The following is a 16,352-nucleotide window of genomic DNA, read 5'->3' on the forward strand; positions in this document are numbered from 1 at the left end:
AATATGCGTTCACCAGAGCAGAGGGTGAGAAGAAGCGGGATATTTCTGTGCTCAAAGGTTAGCACAAGAATTATATTCGTTTATATGGCCAGTGACCCTCAGAGTAAAATGCCTGTCGCTTTGCCTGGTGTTTGTGGAGCCCAGGAGGCGCTAGGGTCTGGGCTAACACGGGAATACTGCAGAATCAACTCAGGTTAGGGGCGTGGTGTACTGCGAGGAAACTAGCTTCCCTAGACAGTTAAGGGCGACCACACGTCATGCCTCTGTGAGGGGCTGGTTGTTATCCCCATTTCACAGATGAGAAAACACGCTCAGAAAGGTAGAGACACCTGCCCAGGGTCACACAGCTAGTAGATAGGAGAGACCACATTTTCCCAAGGGTTTGTACATTTTTCTTCCCCCTGCCCCACGGGCTTCTCTTGGTGCCTCTGTGATCACACCAGGGACAGAATTATGTCCACTCAGTGCTGCTTCACTCGGGTCTCAGGTTAACACTCCAGAATGTGGTCCTTGTGGGACACCCGGCTCTGCATAGACCCAGAAATAATTGCTCTTACGTGGGACACGCGCGTGGTGCCCCTTTGGCCTGGAGACCTGGACATGCTTTCTTTTCACCTGTGCCTTCTGCCCTTCGCCTCCACATGCTGCCTGTCCAGTCTCGTGGAGGTACTGGTCTTTGCCCCGGCCCGTGGGCCGCCGCCGGACCCTGGGCGACTTGTATGCCATCAGCGGGCGTCAAGGTGTCTACCTGGGAGTTTTCTTCCCCGTGTGGGGTGTGGAGCCGGGTCCTTGCATCTGCATGCGCCTCCCAGCTCTGGGACAGCCTGTGCCTGTTGCATGTGAGAAACAGTGACCTTGTCTGTGCCGTGTGTGTGGGCATGTAGGTTTGGGAGGAGGGAGCCTGGGGCTTAAAGGTTCCCAGGGTAAAACAGGATGTCTGGGGGCCTCTGTAATGTTGAGCCACTGACCTGTTCCTTTTGTCAGGCACATCTGAGTTGCAAGGAAAAAAAACCCATGTCAGACGGGCTTAAGCAAGAAGAGAAGTATATTGACTCATCACTAAAAAGTCCAGGGTAGGGCTAGCTTCAGTGATGGCTGGATCCAGGGGCTTGAAAACATCCTGGAGGCCTGATAGTTTTGCCACCTCTCTGCTCCGCTCTCTACTTTGTGGGAACCACTCTCATGGCAAGAATAGTGCCAGGCACCCTTCAGGGACACCCACCAAAGAAAGGGTTTCTCCTTCAACACATATCCTAGGACAGGTTCCAAATGACACGCGTGAGTCATACGCCGTCCCTGAACCAATCATGGTGGTCAGGAGATGCCAGGCAAGGGTCACACAACCCTCCAGGAGCTGGGGAAGTCAGCCTCACTCAAACCATGTGGACGGAGGCGGATAGTGCCACCAGGCACCCGCTGTGCAGTCTACAAGGGTGTATACCTTGAGCTTTATTAGGGATCACTGAGTGTCCCGTGGAGCCCACAGAGGCCTCTGGGTGCTAGAGAATCCCCTTGTTCGATTCAGCTCAAGGGTGCCGGCCCCAGGGGTCCAGGGCCTGTAGGACTAACTGCCCGCAGTCCGGGACCCAACCAAACCAGTTCTGCATAGGCAGGGTTGAATTACCCCACCACCCACCCTGCAGCCTCCCTGAGCAAGGAGAACAGCTGACTCGGCTGTACACAGGATATGTGCAATTTGAGTCAGCTGAGCCCCCATGGAGCAGGTCAGTGGGCTAGATCAATAAATAAATAAACACCCTGTGTGTTTTCCGCCTCCCTCTGCACCAGCTGGGCAGGCCACAGACAGACTGCGGTGTTTTCCCAAAGAGAGTCAGCTCCCGCACACTAACCGTCCACACAGCTGGCTCAGTTACTCCCTGGGGGCTGGGATGCAACCAAAACAGGAAAGCCCTCTCCTCGCCGCAGGGGTGCCCTGGGACACTCAGCTGATGTCTGGCTCAGCAGTCGTTGCCGACAGTGTTGGGGACAGGAGCTATTCCCTTGCTCTCTGGAGGGCCCTGCCTTAGACGAGAAACAACCCTTGCCACAGGGCCCAGGCCCCTGCCGTGGGAGGGACACAGCTGAAGGCAGCTCTCAGAGGAGGGTGGGCCCCTAGGGACGGTCCCCTGGCTTTGGGGGAGGGAGCGGGAAACCAGAGGGGGGTGTGGAAGACACCCCAGTCACATTGATGAAAGTGGAACCAGGCATTCATTTTGTGAGGTCTCTATTTGTATAGCTATAGATACGATCGTTATACCGTGCACCTAAAAATAGTACAATGTTAGATGTCAAGATTAGATAGCTTAATAAAAAAATTAATTTAAAACATGAAATTGAACTTCAGGCATGGTTGGATTCAGGGGCTGAAAGTCATTAATGGAAAATGAAGATCGGTTACCAGCTAGGTCGTGAGACTGCTGGTAGTGTCCTTGGCAGTGATTGCAGACGGAGACCGGGAGCTGGCGGATTCGCACATCCCTGACCCTCCCCGAGCGAGAACTAAGGAGGAGCCGCAGAGGGTTTAGCCCCCTCTGGCGTGAGCAGGGTGTCTCCCGCCAGGCCTCCGGAACCGTTCACTTACTAAACAGTTTCTAAATATTTCTGTCATACCCAGTGTTAGAGACAGAGGAATGGACAAGACCGACCAGATCCCTGCCTTCAAGGGCATTCATATTCTAGCAGGACAAACACCCAAACCCCATAAATAAGTGTGTTTATGGGGTGTTAGGACATAATTCCTGGTAAGGGGGAAGATGAAGCTGGGTAAGGGGGATGAGGTTGTGGTGGGTTTGAACATTGCATAAGGCAAGGTCATGGAAGGTGACCTTGAAGCACAGAGTTGAAGAAGGTAGAGGAATGAGTGACACTAGGGATTCGGACCTGCCCTTGGTCCAGTGTCCTATTTCTGCTTGCGCAGGGTCATCCGGGGCTAAGTGAGGAGGGCTTGGGAGATGCACAGAAATCTCTGGAGGAAATCTTTCCCTCTGATGGGCAAGGACATCTCACGGATCACGCCCTTGGCCATCAGTGTCCTGAAACCCTCAGTGTCCCTGACTTACCCCATCATCCCTTTGTCCCTGCAGAGGAGAAGTACACAGTCATCTACCCGTACACGGCTCGTGATCAGGATGAAATGAACCTGGAGAGAGGGGCCATGGTGGAAGTCATTCAGAAAAACCTGGAAGGCTGGTGGAAGATCAGGTACCCACTGCAGCCGGGTGGGTTTCAGGTCACGTGGGCTCCAGCTGCACAGAGGTCTCTAAGCCGTTGCAGATGGAGTGAGATTTCGGCCTGAGTCATAAAGGGATGCTTCTCCTCCATGCCATTTGGCTTCCCTCCCTACTCAGATCCTTCTCTAAAAATCCTTAATAAGCAAAACCTTTTCCAAACACAACGAACCACAAACAGCAGTAACCTTGTTGAGCAAGACTGATCTCTACCTCCAGATGTTCTTAACAAGTAACTGGAGGCTGAGCGGCCGTGTGTGTGATGTCCCGCTCCAGTCCCGCTCTGAGACCGGTGCAGTGCATAACCCCACACGGTCTGCAAACTCCTAGAGCCCACTGGTGAGGGCATTCCACAGCTTTATCACAGCTCCTTCACTTGTGTGGTGCCACCGGAACCCCGTGGGCACGCAGAGTGCCAACTCCTGCTGGTCTGCCTGGTGCTTTCCCAGGTTCAGTAATGAGTTCTGGGAACCCCCTCCTTGCTCACCCTAGTAGCCAGACTGTGACCACAGGAAATTAGGGCAAGAGAGGAAGTCTGAGGTCCCTGTGACCCAGCGTCTCTGCTGTAACGCGAGACAGGACATTAGGGCTACTTACATGTGGCACTTGATCCATTCACTCAGCAAGCACACTCCAGGAATCTGTTCTGGACTGAGCACTGTTCTGGGAGTTGGGGAATCACCGGTGAGAAAGACACAGTAATTGACACCAGCAGGCGCGGAGGACAGACTCGTGCGCCGTCCCAGGCCAGGGTGACGCACGCCGTGTTGGGGAGATGCACAGGGGTTTGCAGCGCAGGACGGGCTTCCGAGCCCGGGGGACAGGAAGGCGTCCTGAGGGCGGGGAACCTCAGAACTGAGGTGTCTGAAGGAGTGATGACAGTGCTACATGACATCTTGACTACACATGCTGTCTTACTGCATAACAAATCATCCTGAAACTCGGTGGCTCTGGAAGTCGGGAATGGCTCGGTTGGCGCCGGGTTCCTCCCGAGGCTGCAGCATGATGTCAGCGAGGGCTGCGGTCATTTGCAGGCCTCGCGGAAGCTAGAAAGTGGCAAGTCGGGGTTTGAACCCATACCTTCCTCACCCCAGAGCCCCCCACCACTGCGTGTGTTGCCTCTCTGCTTGTGGTTTGTGCCCCCAGATGAACTGCCTCACACTGAGGGTGAGGACTGCATTCGGCATGACATTTTCCAACCTAGACAAGATCGATTCTGCTCAGAGCGTGGGTATTTTAAGGATGGTAGACACCAAACTGCGGATTTCTGTCTCCTTATCAGTTTGCTTTCAGTTATGAAGGATCTTATTTTCCATTTAAACACAGTGCTCTTTAGTTCTTAAAGTAACTCTTGACAAGGCACTTGGCCCTGTCCTGTATCACTGCTGGGCGATTAGGTGGGTCCACCCCCCCAAAGCCGTGGCACCGGTGTTTCCAGCCAGACCCGTGGGGTGCAGGTAGATGTTTGACCACCAACTCTCCGAGGGGAAAATGCTCTTGAGTTGGGTTTGCCAGTTTTCATGGCACAGATACTCCCACCACGGTCAGTTTCAAGCGCCCGGTGCGATGTCACTACACATGGAGTTCGGAAGAGAGGGCGCAGTTGACTGCCACAAGCAGTGTGAGTGGCTCTAGGACACCTGAGGTGCAGACCATCCCCTTGGGTCATGCCGGTAAACTGAGTTCCATGCAGAGAATGAAATGATCATGGTACTTACTGCATTCTAAAGGGAATTCAGTGAGCTGGTCTGTCAGGGTCTTGGTCACCCCGCAGTTCAGTGACACCCAGCTGGGCCTTGGTAAGACCAGGAACCAGCCCCAACTTGCTTGTTCCCATCGAGTGCACATGTAGCCAGTGTGAGCAGAGCCCCACCCTTCCCGTCCCGGACCTGGAGCTGCTGGGAGGGGGCAGGGGAGCACAGACAGGTGGCAGCTGCCTGCCACCTCCCAGCTCTGCATGGGTGAGACCATCAATAGCTCTGGAGCACATAGAACAGGACAGGAAGTGCCCTCTGAGGACCAGTTATCATTCCTGTTGTCATCGCAGCGATAGCTGTGAGGGGACAGCAACTGGAGCGGAGGCAACTCCCCCTTGCCAAGCCCATTTGCAGGTTGTCCACTTGTCCTTTTATTTATCCACCTCACTGGCGCTGAGCCCTTGACACACAGATGGCTCAGCCATGGCCCTGCCCAGAGCACGCGTTCTAGCTGAGGAGACGGGCCTGCCAAGTGGAGTTGTTATAGGTATTGGGGTTGTGGTAGGTGCAGGCAGGGGGGCACCATGGGGGGGCTTCGTTCTCCGTGAGGCTCGGGGAAGGCTTGAGAGAGGGAATGGTGGTAAGCAGAGCTGGGAAAGAGAAGCAGGGAGGAGAGTGGAAGGGGCTTTGCAGGCAGAGGGGCTCCAAGAGCAAGGACCTGAGGGCTGAAAGACGGGGGCGGGTGTGGGAGGCTGCAGGCCGAGTGGGTGGGTGGGGCGTGGGGGTTGCCGTGAGGGACGAGTGGGAGGCAAGCAGAGGCCGGGGTGGATAGGCCTTGAACACTGAGCTCTGAGGGCTTCATCAGGAGGCAGCAAGGGGGTGCCAGCCTCTGGCCCTGGGCACTTGTGGCCCATTGTTCCTGCCATCTGGGCCCCAAAGTGTGATCCACAGTAGGAGTGTGGCTTCTTCCCGTGGACCTGGCAGACCAGCCTGACCAGCATCCTTCCCCCCCCCCCCAGGTTCCAGGGCAAGGAGGGCTGGGCCCCAGCCTCGTACCTAAAGAAGAGCAGCGGGGAGCCCTTACCCCCGAAGCTGGGCCCCGGCTCATCATCTGCCCACGTGGGCGTCCTTGACCTGGATGGAGCTTCCCGGCCGCAGAACTCAGTGGGCAGGGAGAAGGAGCTGCTCAGCAACCAGAGGGACGGCCGCTCGGAAGGCCGCCCGGTGCCGGACGGCGACGTCAAGCAGAGTGAGTAACACCCACTCAGGTCCTGGAGGATGGGGGCTAGTGTGCGAGGCCCTGCTCAGTTCTCCTCACACGCGGTCCCTCACCCTGTAGATAAGAAACCCGAGTGTCTTGTCGCAGGTCCTCCAGCCAGCAAGGTGCAGAGCTGAATGGAGATGCTGCTTTCCTTCCCCAGGTTATCCCCATCTCGTGATCGAGAGAGCTGGTTTCTCACGCCCCTGCTGTGTCCCGGGAATCCTGCGTCGTCTCATTGTCTCCTCATAACAGCCTTGGAGGGGCTTAATACTTTTATTTTACAGATTAGAAAACAGAGGAATTATGTGGTTTGTCCAAGCCCCCCCCCCCCCAGCTAGTTAATGGTGGGGCCAGGATTTGAACCCAGGCCTGTCTGACTCCAGCACCAGTGTTCTCTCTACATGACCTCATTGCTGAGCCAGAGGAAGAAAAAGTTGACCCTTTTAGGTTGGGTTTACTTCAACAACATTTCTTTATCCATCTTGCTTTTTGAATCCTCGCCATGTATGTGTTACCATTTAATATTCCCAGCACACCCGAGGGTTGGGTTCATTATTGTCTGCTGCATCCCCGGGACTCCAGCCTCAGGCATGCAGCCCTGACCTGGTGGTTCAGAGCAGGAGGAATCTGTCTGTTGGGAAAGGACTTCCTATTAGCATGAGGATGAAGTCACTTATTCCTGGCTGAGCCTCTCCAGTTGTTTATAGTGGCTCTTTTAGTCCAAGAACTTCTCACGTTGTCTGCTTAACTGCTCTGAGAAAGCACGGACAAGCCGTGGCCGGGGTTCTGTCCAGCACCTAGTTTCTGTGATTCTGATTTCTCACGGCCAAGAGCACAGAAGGGTTCCCATTAACCTAGAGGAGCAGAGGAAAATCTGAAACCTCGTGTTGAGATAGGTTCAGAATCTCAAAGACACCTGCCCCCCACCACATACATACACCCCATAACGGTGGCTCAGATAATTTAGATGTTTATTTCTTACAAAAGAGTTCAGCTGTACGTCCAGGGCTGCTGTGGCAACTGTATGCAGTCAAGAAACTTGTTGCGCTGCATCTGTGTGTGTGGCCTTCATACACTGAGTCTAGGAGGTTCACCACTAGTCCAGCCAATGAAAAGGAAGCAAAGAGAAGTGGCTAACTCAACTCGGAAACTACATTAGTCCCCCTCTCTCACATCCTATTGGCCAGAACTTAGTTGCATGGCAATACCTAGCTGCAAGGGAGTCTGGGAAATGTAGTCTTTCTATAGGCAGCTAAGTGTCTGGCTAAAACTCTCTTACTATTTATTCTAATAGAAGACAGGAGAAATGGTTATTTTAGAGATTCACAGTCATCTCCATACTCCAATTGCCCAACTACCCCTCTGTGTAGACCCATACTAAACCAGCTCTGGCAACCCTGGGCTGCCTTTCTCCATATTCAGCCTTTAGCCTGGAGCCTTGGACCACTGCAGAGTCATTCTCCTGCCCCTGACCCAGAATGAGGGCAACCAAGCTCCAAAGTAAAAAACTCCTGAAGTCATCAGCCCAAGTTTGTTTGGTTCTGTTTACATGTTATTTAATTTGGGTTTGTTCTAAAGCATAAAGCCAGGGGTAGTAACATTTATGACATGTCTGCCATCACACATCATTGTTCACGAGCCTCACATGTATGTTTGACTTTCTGCCGCTGCCCCTGGGAGACAGGCGTTATTCCCCTTCAGTGAGGGCCTCATGGCTCCGAGTCATATGACTGGTTGCAGCGCGCCTCTGCGTTGTCCTGAAGCCTACACTTGTGCCTTCCGGGAGAGCTTTCCAGTGCTTCTGCATACGCTCTCCCGAGCCAGGTCTGACTAGCTCCTCCTGAATCCAGCCCTTCTCGAGGGAAGGGTCACAGCAGCTCACTAACCCCTGTGCAGGGCGTGACGCCTCATGTGCAGGACGGGACACATCTTTCCTGGTGTCCACCTCAGGAATTTTATCTGTAGAATTCTGCATGTGTCTGAAACGAGGTCTCGTCTCTTTATAGGATCACCCAAGATGAGGCAGAGACCCCCTCCTCGCCGGGATATGACCATAGTAAGTGGACCCTTGCTCCTGGGAGCCAGCCCCTGGCCTGAAACTAGCCCCTCGCACATACCTCGCCCTTTTCAAAGATGCTCGTGAAGCAGGCTGGACCAGTGCCCATCCCATTAACAGGAGGGAAGACACGTTGCCTGTGGCTTTGGGACAGTTAGGCCTCAGCATGTGTCCTCTGCTTGCTGGGCCCTTGTCTTGGTCTCAGCAGTCTTCTCTAACTTGGGACTGAAGCTGCGATGAGGCACAAGTACTATTTGTGGTGCCATTCCGGTATTTTACTTCCATACAACATTTTTATTGTTTAGGTACCTTTCTGACCAATACATTGACAAGTGGGTCATCTTTTTTTAATGTCTGCCATTCAGCGAGCACCTGCTGGGCGCCCTGCAGGGCGCTGCGTGCTTCACGACATTCACTTGCAGAATGCTTACAGCGACCCCGCCAGGTAGATCCTGTTATTATCTCCATTCTTCAGGGGGCAAAACCGAGGCTCCAGAAGGGGGCGTGGTTTGTCCACAGTCATACACATAATCAGTATTTCTAACCCAGATGGGTCGGACCTGCAAACCTGTGTTCTTTCCACAACCCTCACTGCCTCTTAAGTTCAGAGAATATTGTCTCGCCTTAAATTTTCATGATTGTTTGGCAAATGTTTCTTCTCTTCGCTCTAAAGCTGAAGGGCCAGTGACCCATCTAGGAGATGATCTGAGTGGTCCTCTTTGTTTTGACCTATGGGTCCGTCCACCAGCCCCCCCTTGAGGATGGGTGTGTGCCCCAGTCCCTTAGCACTCGCCACTCCCATCCTTCAGCACCTTGGTGATGGATTTACGTTGGACTTAGCACTGTGTTTAATCATACTAGCCTCGGGGTCTCAACCTGCCCAAGCCCCCCATCCCACCCCAAGTGGAGGAAGAGTATTACACCATTGCTGAATTCCAGACAACCATCCCTGATGGCATCAGTTTCCAGGCGGGTCTGAAGGTCGAGGTGAGTGGACCCGGTGTCCCTTTGCCTACCTGTGATTCTTTTTTTAATCTATTGTGGCAACACTGGTTAATAGTATTATACAGAGTTTTTGGCTTAGCCAAGTATTTTTTTCTTATGATAAATTCTGTATCCTCTATTTTCCTCGTCTCCAGTTTTTCTTCCTGGTTCATTTCAACATTGCGTTAGCCTTCGGAATTCATTACTGGAACCACAGTGTTCTAGCAGTGGAGCTATTAGGCACACTTAATGCCTTGCCTAACCCATGTATCTTCATTACATGTTTAATGATGATGATGATATAGGCACCTCTCTGTGCCAGGTACCTTACGTATTTAGTAACTAATCATCACAGAAGTCCTGAGAGGTCAGTATCTTCAGCCCATTTTACAGATGTACCTGAGACAAAGAGAGGTTAGATAAATTGCTCCAGGTTACGTAGCTAGTAAGTAGTGGAGCTGGGATGTGAACCTGGGTCTCTCTGGTTTTATAAAGACCAGGCTCTTTTCTTTCCTCCTCATTCTTTTGAGTTTGCATTTGCTTTTATTCATTACAGCGCTTAGCTTCTCTCTAGTAAATGAAAACTTCCATAAGTCACGATTAAGAACACAAATGTTTAGAGCTTCTGCCTTGGTACTTTGCATAGAGTATAAGCTTAGCAAATCCTCATTGATGTATTTTATTTTGATTGTTGTTCATACTTAGTATTAGAGTTGTTGAATTCACAGATGTGCCCACAAATGACTTGTATGACCAGAATCTTTTTAAATTGTTACCATAGTTACCAGGTGTTGGTAAGATGCTAGTCACCCTCAGGTGAAGGGCTTGCATTTATCAGTGCCCTTTTCTGGAGAATCCAGTGGGACTTAAGAGTATGCCTGCTGCATGTATCCTGCTCTCAGTCATCTTTGCTGTAATTTAATAATAGGTGACATTTACCTTTCAGCACCTGCCATGTGCCATTGTATGCCTTAGCTCGCGTGGCCATCATGAAACCCTGCAAGTGGGTGTCACTGTTTTGACTACTATCTCTTTTGTGCGGTGTGGAATCTCAGGAATGTGGTTTGTGCAGGGCCATTCAGGCAGTGGGTGGTGAAGCCAGAACCAGAACCCGGGACTGCAGGCCGGGAGCCCAGCCCCCGCCGCCCGCGCCAGGCGTGTGGCTGCATTCTCCCTGCGCTGGGTGCTGGGTGCCGGGTGCGGCAGTGGAACTCCCCGCAGTCTGCTGGGCCCCCAGCACTTTATCGCCCTGCACAGCTCTTCGCCAGGCAGGTCCCCCTTTCGGGACAGGGTCAGAGAGTGGGACAGGCTCGGGCTCAGAGCCCACCAGGCTGCCTTTGCCTCCCACTCCCACCGTGGACGCGCTTGGTCCTCTGTGAGTCCTCAGCTCTCCGAGGCTCGCTTCTGCATCTGTAAGATGGGATCATAATCCCATCTCATGGGCCCGTTGTGAGGTTAATCAGATCTCCTGAGCACAGGCCCTGCTGGAGAACTGTCGAAATTAATCCGTTCAGGCTGCCGTCACAAAACACCACAGGCTGGGCGCCTCAGACAACAGGGATTTATTTTCTCACAGTTCTGGAGGCTGGAAACCCAAGATCAGAGTGTCAGCAGGGTTGATGCCTCCTGGGGCTTCTCCCCTTGGCTTGCAGATGGCCCCTTCTCCCCGTGCCCTCACGTGGCTGCCCCTCATTCTGTATGTTCTCTTGGGTCCTAATCTCTTCTTACAAGGACCCACCCGAATGACCCCATTTAACTCAGTTGCCTCTTAAAAGGTTCGATCTCCAAATCGAGTCACGTTGTAAGGTACAGGGGCGAGGGCTTCAGCCTGTGAAGTTTGGGCGGATACAGTTCAGCTCAGAGCATGCAGCATGCGTGCCTTTCACCCCACGTGGATTCCGATACACGGTACTGAACGAAATGCCACAGGCAACATAAAATCTCAAATGTCGTGGGTGATGCCACTCACCGTTACATCCGCTGGGTGTGTATCCCAGAGGGAGGAGATGAGATGAAAATTGGTTTTACCTCCTTCAGCGTCAATTCCCCTGTATAAACATGAGCTGAGCGTGGTCCCCATGTTTAAGGATACGCATTTCTCATCCAGCATGGCCTATAGACACCAGCCAGCCCCTTTATCTGGTGCTCAACCAAAGGAGCAGTGACCAGGGCTAGTTGGAGCCGCTTATGTGCTTCACCTTGTGCTTCTTTAGAATTGTAGCAGGCACAGCTGGGGGCCCACCCTACATCCCCACTCACCTGAGTTGACCTGCCGCTGCATACGGGTCCCCAAAACTTACAGCTTCCTATCTCCTGTGTTGCCTGAGGGTACCGCCCAGAAAGGGGGAGTTAATCCCTGGGGTGCAGAACTGTGAGTGGAGGTAAATGTCCCCACCCCAGTGGGGCAGTCTGCATGGTGTCTCGGAGCAAGTTATTGCTCTGGGTGCCTAGTGGATTAAGCCCAGTGACCCAGAGCAATAACCTGCTCATAATAGGCCCTCACATTCCCCATCTCCTCCCTTATTACTTCCTGAAATCATCTCTCAAATTAACTACCTGTGCCCATGTCCATGTGTCAGTGACTGCTTCTGGGGAAATCTAAAGTTAGACCAGAACTACCCCCATGTGAGATGTTCCTGATACACGGTCATCTCTATAGATGTCTGGGAACATGCTGAGTGTGAATCCCCGCTTCTGGGACTCAGGTGCATGTGGGTCTCCTACACCATCGTTGTCCCCTGGCTCTGGAACCGTACCTATTAAGCACTTTCCTCTGTCCCCGCCCCGCCCAGGTGATAGAGAAGAACTTGAGTGGCTGGTGGTACATTCAGATTGAAGATAAGGAAGGCTGGGCCCCAGCAACCTTCATTGACAAGTATAAGAAGACCAGCAATGCCTCAAGACCCAACTTTTTGGCTCCCTTGCCCAACGAGGTGACCCAGCTGCGGCTGGGGGATACAGCAGCGGTAGAGAGCAGCATGGGCAGTGAGGCCGGGGGCCCCTCCCGGCCCCTGCCCGATGCGCCGCTCGGGGCTGTGGACTCTGGGGTTCCGTGGTCCAAAGACTGGAAAGGCGGTAAGGAGGTCCTGAAAAAGGTGTCTTCAGACATGTCGTGCGCAGGCTACGAGGAGATCTCGGACCCCGACCTGGAGGAGAAGCCCAGCCTCCCTCCCCGGAAGGAATCCATCATCAAGTCGGAAGGGGAGCTGCAGGAGCGGGAGCGGCAGAGGGTGGAGCAGCTCCGGGGCTCCTCGCCCAAGCCTCCTGGCGTGATTTTGCCAATGATCCCAGCTAAACAAAGCCCCCCAGCCCGGGAAGGCAGGAGGCCAGAGCCCAAACCTGACAAAAGCAAGTTCCAGCTGAAAAATGAGATGGGGCTGGAGTGTGGCCATAAAGTTCTGGCCAAGGAAGTGAAGAAACCCAACCTCCGGCCCATCTCCAAACCAAAAGCCGACCCGCCGGAGGAGAAGCCGGAGGTCATGCCCCAGAATCCCTTTCTGAAGACCAAACCTCAGGTTAGGCCCAAACCAGCTTCTTCTCCCAGGACAGAGCCACCTCAGGGCGAGGACCAGGTGGACATCTGCAACCTCAGGAGCAAGCTCAGGCCTGCCAAGGCCCAAGAGAAGCCCTTGCTGGATGGAGAGACCAGCCACCAGGCTGCCGGGGGCCAGGATGCGGCCTTCAGCCGCCCCTTCCTCCCGGGGGAGGGGCCTGGTCGCGCTCCGGACAGGACGGGCAAACAGGACGGGCTCAGCCCGAAGGAGATACCCTGCAGAGCCCCTCCGAGGCCCACCAAGAGCACGGATCCTGTGCCTAAGAATGCGCCCGTGCCTCCGCAAGAGGCACCCCAGCAGAGACCCGTGATCCCGCCCCGCAGACCACCGCCCCCCAAGAAAACCTCCTCCTCACCCAGGCCCCTCCCGGAGGCCAGAGGGCCGCAGTGGGAGGCCAGTGAAGGCAGGGCAGCTCCTGCCGCAGGCCGGGCCCTGCTGGTCCCTCCGAAAGCTAAACCTTTTCTCTCCAACTCCTCGGGGGGCCAAGATGACAGTCGCGGCAAAGGTGGGCTGGGGCCACGGCTGGCGGGCAGGATTGGGGAGAACAAGGAGAAGGTGGCCGCAGCCCCCGTCCCCAGTGCCGACAGCCCGAAGGACTTGTATGTGGCCGTGGCCAACTTCGAAGGAGATGAAGACACGAGCAGCTTCCAGGAGGGGACGGTGTTTGAGGTCCGGGAAAAGAACAGCAGTGGCTGGTGGCTCTGCCAGGTCCTCAGCGGGGCGCCCTCCTGGGAAGGGTGGGTTCCTTCCAACTATCTCAGGAAGAAGCCCTAGCCTCCCCTCCCTGTCTGGAGGTCCCGCGTGTCCCTGCTGGTCCTACCCACCTATTTAATACGCCTCTTAATTTATCATTCTCCACGCGGCTTCGAAGGAAGGAGGCTCTGGAGAACTGTGGTTGCTTCCCTCCCGTGGGTAGTCCGCCCCGCCGCCACCGCAGCCCCTGGAGGCTCAGAGGCCACGCGCTTGCCTTCTCTCTACCCAGCATCCCGGCCGATGGCCAGTGGCATTGCCACCAGCCTCCCTACCCACCCAGCAGCCTTCGGGCCCGGAACCCACCATCCGGAGCAACTGCAGAAAGGGTTTCTCGTTGCTGGGACCCAGCATCGCAAGGGGCCGTCCCCCGGCAGCCCGTCCGTCTGTGACAGCGTGCTCCACCTCTCCACGTCTCTAAAAGCCAGTGACTTTGTTCACCCAGTTTCCAAAATGCCTGGTACCAGAAAGGACTTCACCCTGTAGAAGTGGGCCCCGTGGCCCGGCCCAGGGGGTATCCTCTCCGAGGCCTCAGGCCCCTGGGCCTCTCACTGACCAGATGCAGCCACCCCACACATGGGCCTGGAGGTCCACTCAGCCGTCTGCCTCTCATCTTCTGTCTTGGGAGCCTGATGGGTCCTAAGGGGTGGTCCAAGCCGGGAGCCAGCTTCACCGCAGGCTCTGGACAATCCCCGCCCAGCCCTGGGGCATTTCACGTCTGTCTGTCCCCACGTTGGTTTGCTAAGGGGGCTGTTAACAAGCCATGCTCCTTTCTAAGCACCCCTTTGCTGAGTAGCTAGTCGGGGCCAAACCCTGTACGTGGCACTTGGCATTCACGTTCAACCCTAACAACCACCCTCGTGATACTGTACTCAAGGCACACGAGCTAGGAAGTGGGGGAAGGGGATTTGAATCCAGGCCGGCCTGACTTCATGCCCTGTGCCCTTCACCCTGGAAGAGGCAAACCAGGCTCGGGGAGAGAGAAGCGTGTGTGCCCAAGTTCCGTTCTTTGCCCCTGTGCTGGTGTCCCTGAGGGATGGAGCTGATGGAGCAGAGGGAGCTGAGGGGCCCTGGTGGCTCCAAGACCAGCGGCTGGCTCTCCATCAAGCTAAACCAGCAGCGGCCCCTCAGGTGACGAGGCCCCGAGGGCCAGGCCGATGCCTCCTGCTGCTCTCCGCTGCTGCTTCCGGCCCCTCTCCACTCTCACAGTTGGTTTTGGTCCCTGCACTGCCCCTCTCTGTCTCGCTGGGAGGAGCCCAGGGCAGCCGTCCCACCCATTTTGATGGTGTGGTTCACACCGAGTCACAGCCACAAACAGAACTAGAACCAGGACCCAGGGTTCCCAGCTCCCAGTCCAGAGCTCCTGCCTGTGGACCAGGCTGCCTGGGGTGGGGGAGGGTGAGTGGGCAGCGCCCCTCCCTGCCCTGCAGAAGAGGAAGTGGCCCTGTTCTGCCCCAGAGGCTCCGATTCGGGGTTCATTGGCTGCAGGCTTTGGCAGCACACAGCCAGCTTTCCTAGGGATGCTCCATGTCCACCTGCAGTGCCGAAGGCCCTCTCCCCTCCCCCACCCCACCACAGGAGAAGGAGCTTCCTCAGACCCACAGAACCATCTCATTCCTTCTGTCAGCCTGTAAGTCCCATCCCCGGGAATCCCACGGGAGGGGGCAGGGCTCTGAGGGGGGCTCCTCACTGCATTTGCACGCCCCTTGGCCCTATGCCCAGAACCCTGGAGGGGGGACGGGAGGCTGCTGAAAGAGGGCCACCCACCCCTTCATGGGCTCTCACTTGGGAGGAGGCCCCGCCGTGTGTTTTGCTGAGTGTTTGATCCACTTTCGTTTAAACCACTTTTGTGAAGCTGTCATGGAGGATTTGACTACATTTCAAAAGACAAAACTCTACTTTTTTTTTTTTTTATGATTCACTTTCTGCTTTCCATTGACCTTTTCAAGTATGTTGTGAGCGCCTACCTCGTGCTAGGCGTTGGGCAGAGCAGCCTGCGCGTGGCCCCCTGCCTGGCTGTAGGAGCTTTGGTTTTCGTTTGCTGATTCCACTGAAGAATTTGTCTTTGACCTCGTTCCTTCTCCCTGAGGGTCAGCTGGGTGGGAGTGGACTGGTTCTTTCTTTCTCTGCGCAGAACATTTTCCTGCACATGGGAAAACTTGCCTTTATTATTATTTTTATTATTATTATTAATTATTAATCTGATGGGAACTGAAGGTACTAAAGCCACATTCCTCTCTGATCACTGTTGTTTCCTCGGGATACACTTGTGTCCTGATGACTCCTCAGCTCCTTTTGCTGCAGCGGTGGGCACCTGGAGGGGGGTCTTGGTGGCGGTGGCCCTCCCTAGCTGTCCTTGCCTGTCGACTTAGGTTTACACCATCCAGGACTGTGGCCACTATTCTGTGAACAATTGAGGGAGCACATGCAAAACTGCCCTGGAGTTATGGCCGTGGAAGATGACCTGGGCCGTGGGAATAGCCCCCATGCCAAGCTCCGGCAGGTCACCGGAGCTTAAACACGCTCCTCCTTGACCTTGGTCCTCACCATAACCCTGTGCGGTACGTGGGATCAGCCCCGGTCGATAGTAAGAAAACTGAGTTTCAGGGCATGAGGTCACATTCCTAGCTTCATCCCAATAGTGATAGTGACCAAGCTGAGACTCGAATCCAGGGGTTTTCCTCCCTAGTGCCCATGACTTCCTCTGCCATCAGCAGTGACAGGTACTTAGGGACCCTCCCTCTGACTCAGTTTCTCCTCCCCCCACCCCGCAATTACAGGTCAGTAGGTCACAGGTAAATGCCAGTCTGGAAGGCAGACAAA

At 54.6% G+C, this 16,352-nt stretch overlaps 1 protein-coding gene across 1 annotated transcript in view; it reads left to right on the forward strand.

Moving 5' to 3' along the window:
* SH3PXD2B (SH3 and PX domains 2B) overlaps positions 1-13,555 on the forward strand; it is an 83,568-nt gene extending 70,013 nt beyond the window's left edge. Inside the window, exons 9-13 of the mRNA XM_036241024.1 lie at positions 3,084-3,201; positions 5,944-6,173; positions 8,192-8,241; positions 9,103-9,228; positions 12,018-13,555. Coding sequence (XP_036096917.1) covers positions 3,084-3,201; positions 5,944-6,173; positions 8,192-8,241; positions 9,103-9,228; positions 12,018-13,553 — 2,060 coding nt within the window. The 3' untranslated portion in view covers positions 13,554-13,555. The remainder of the gene's footprint in view (positions 1-3,083; positions 3,202-5,943; positions 6,174-8,191; positions 8,242-9,102; positions 9,229-12,017) is intronic.
* Positions 13,556-16,352: the final 2,797 nt, after the last annotated feature.

This window comes from Molossus molossus, unplaced genomic scaffold (genome assembly GCF_014108415.1).
Source record: "Molossus molossus isolate mMolMol1 unplaced genomic scaffold, mMolMol1.p scaffold_m16_p_4, whole genome shotgun sequence".
NCBI lineage: Eukaryota > Metazoa > Chordata > Mammalia > Chiroptera > Molossidae > Molossus > Molossus molossus.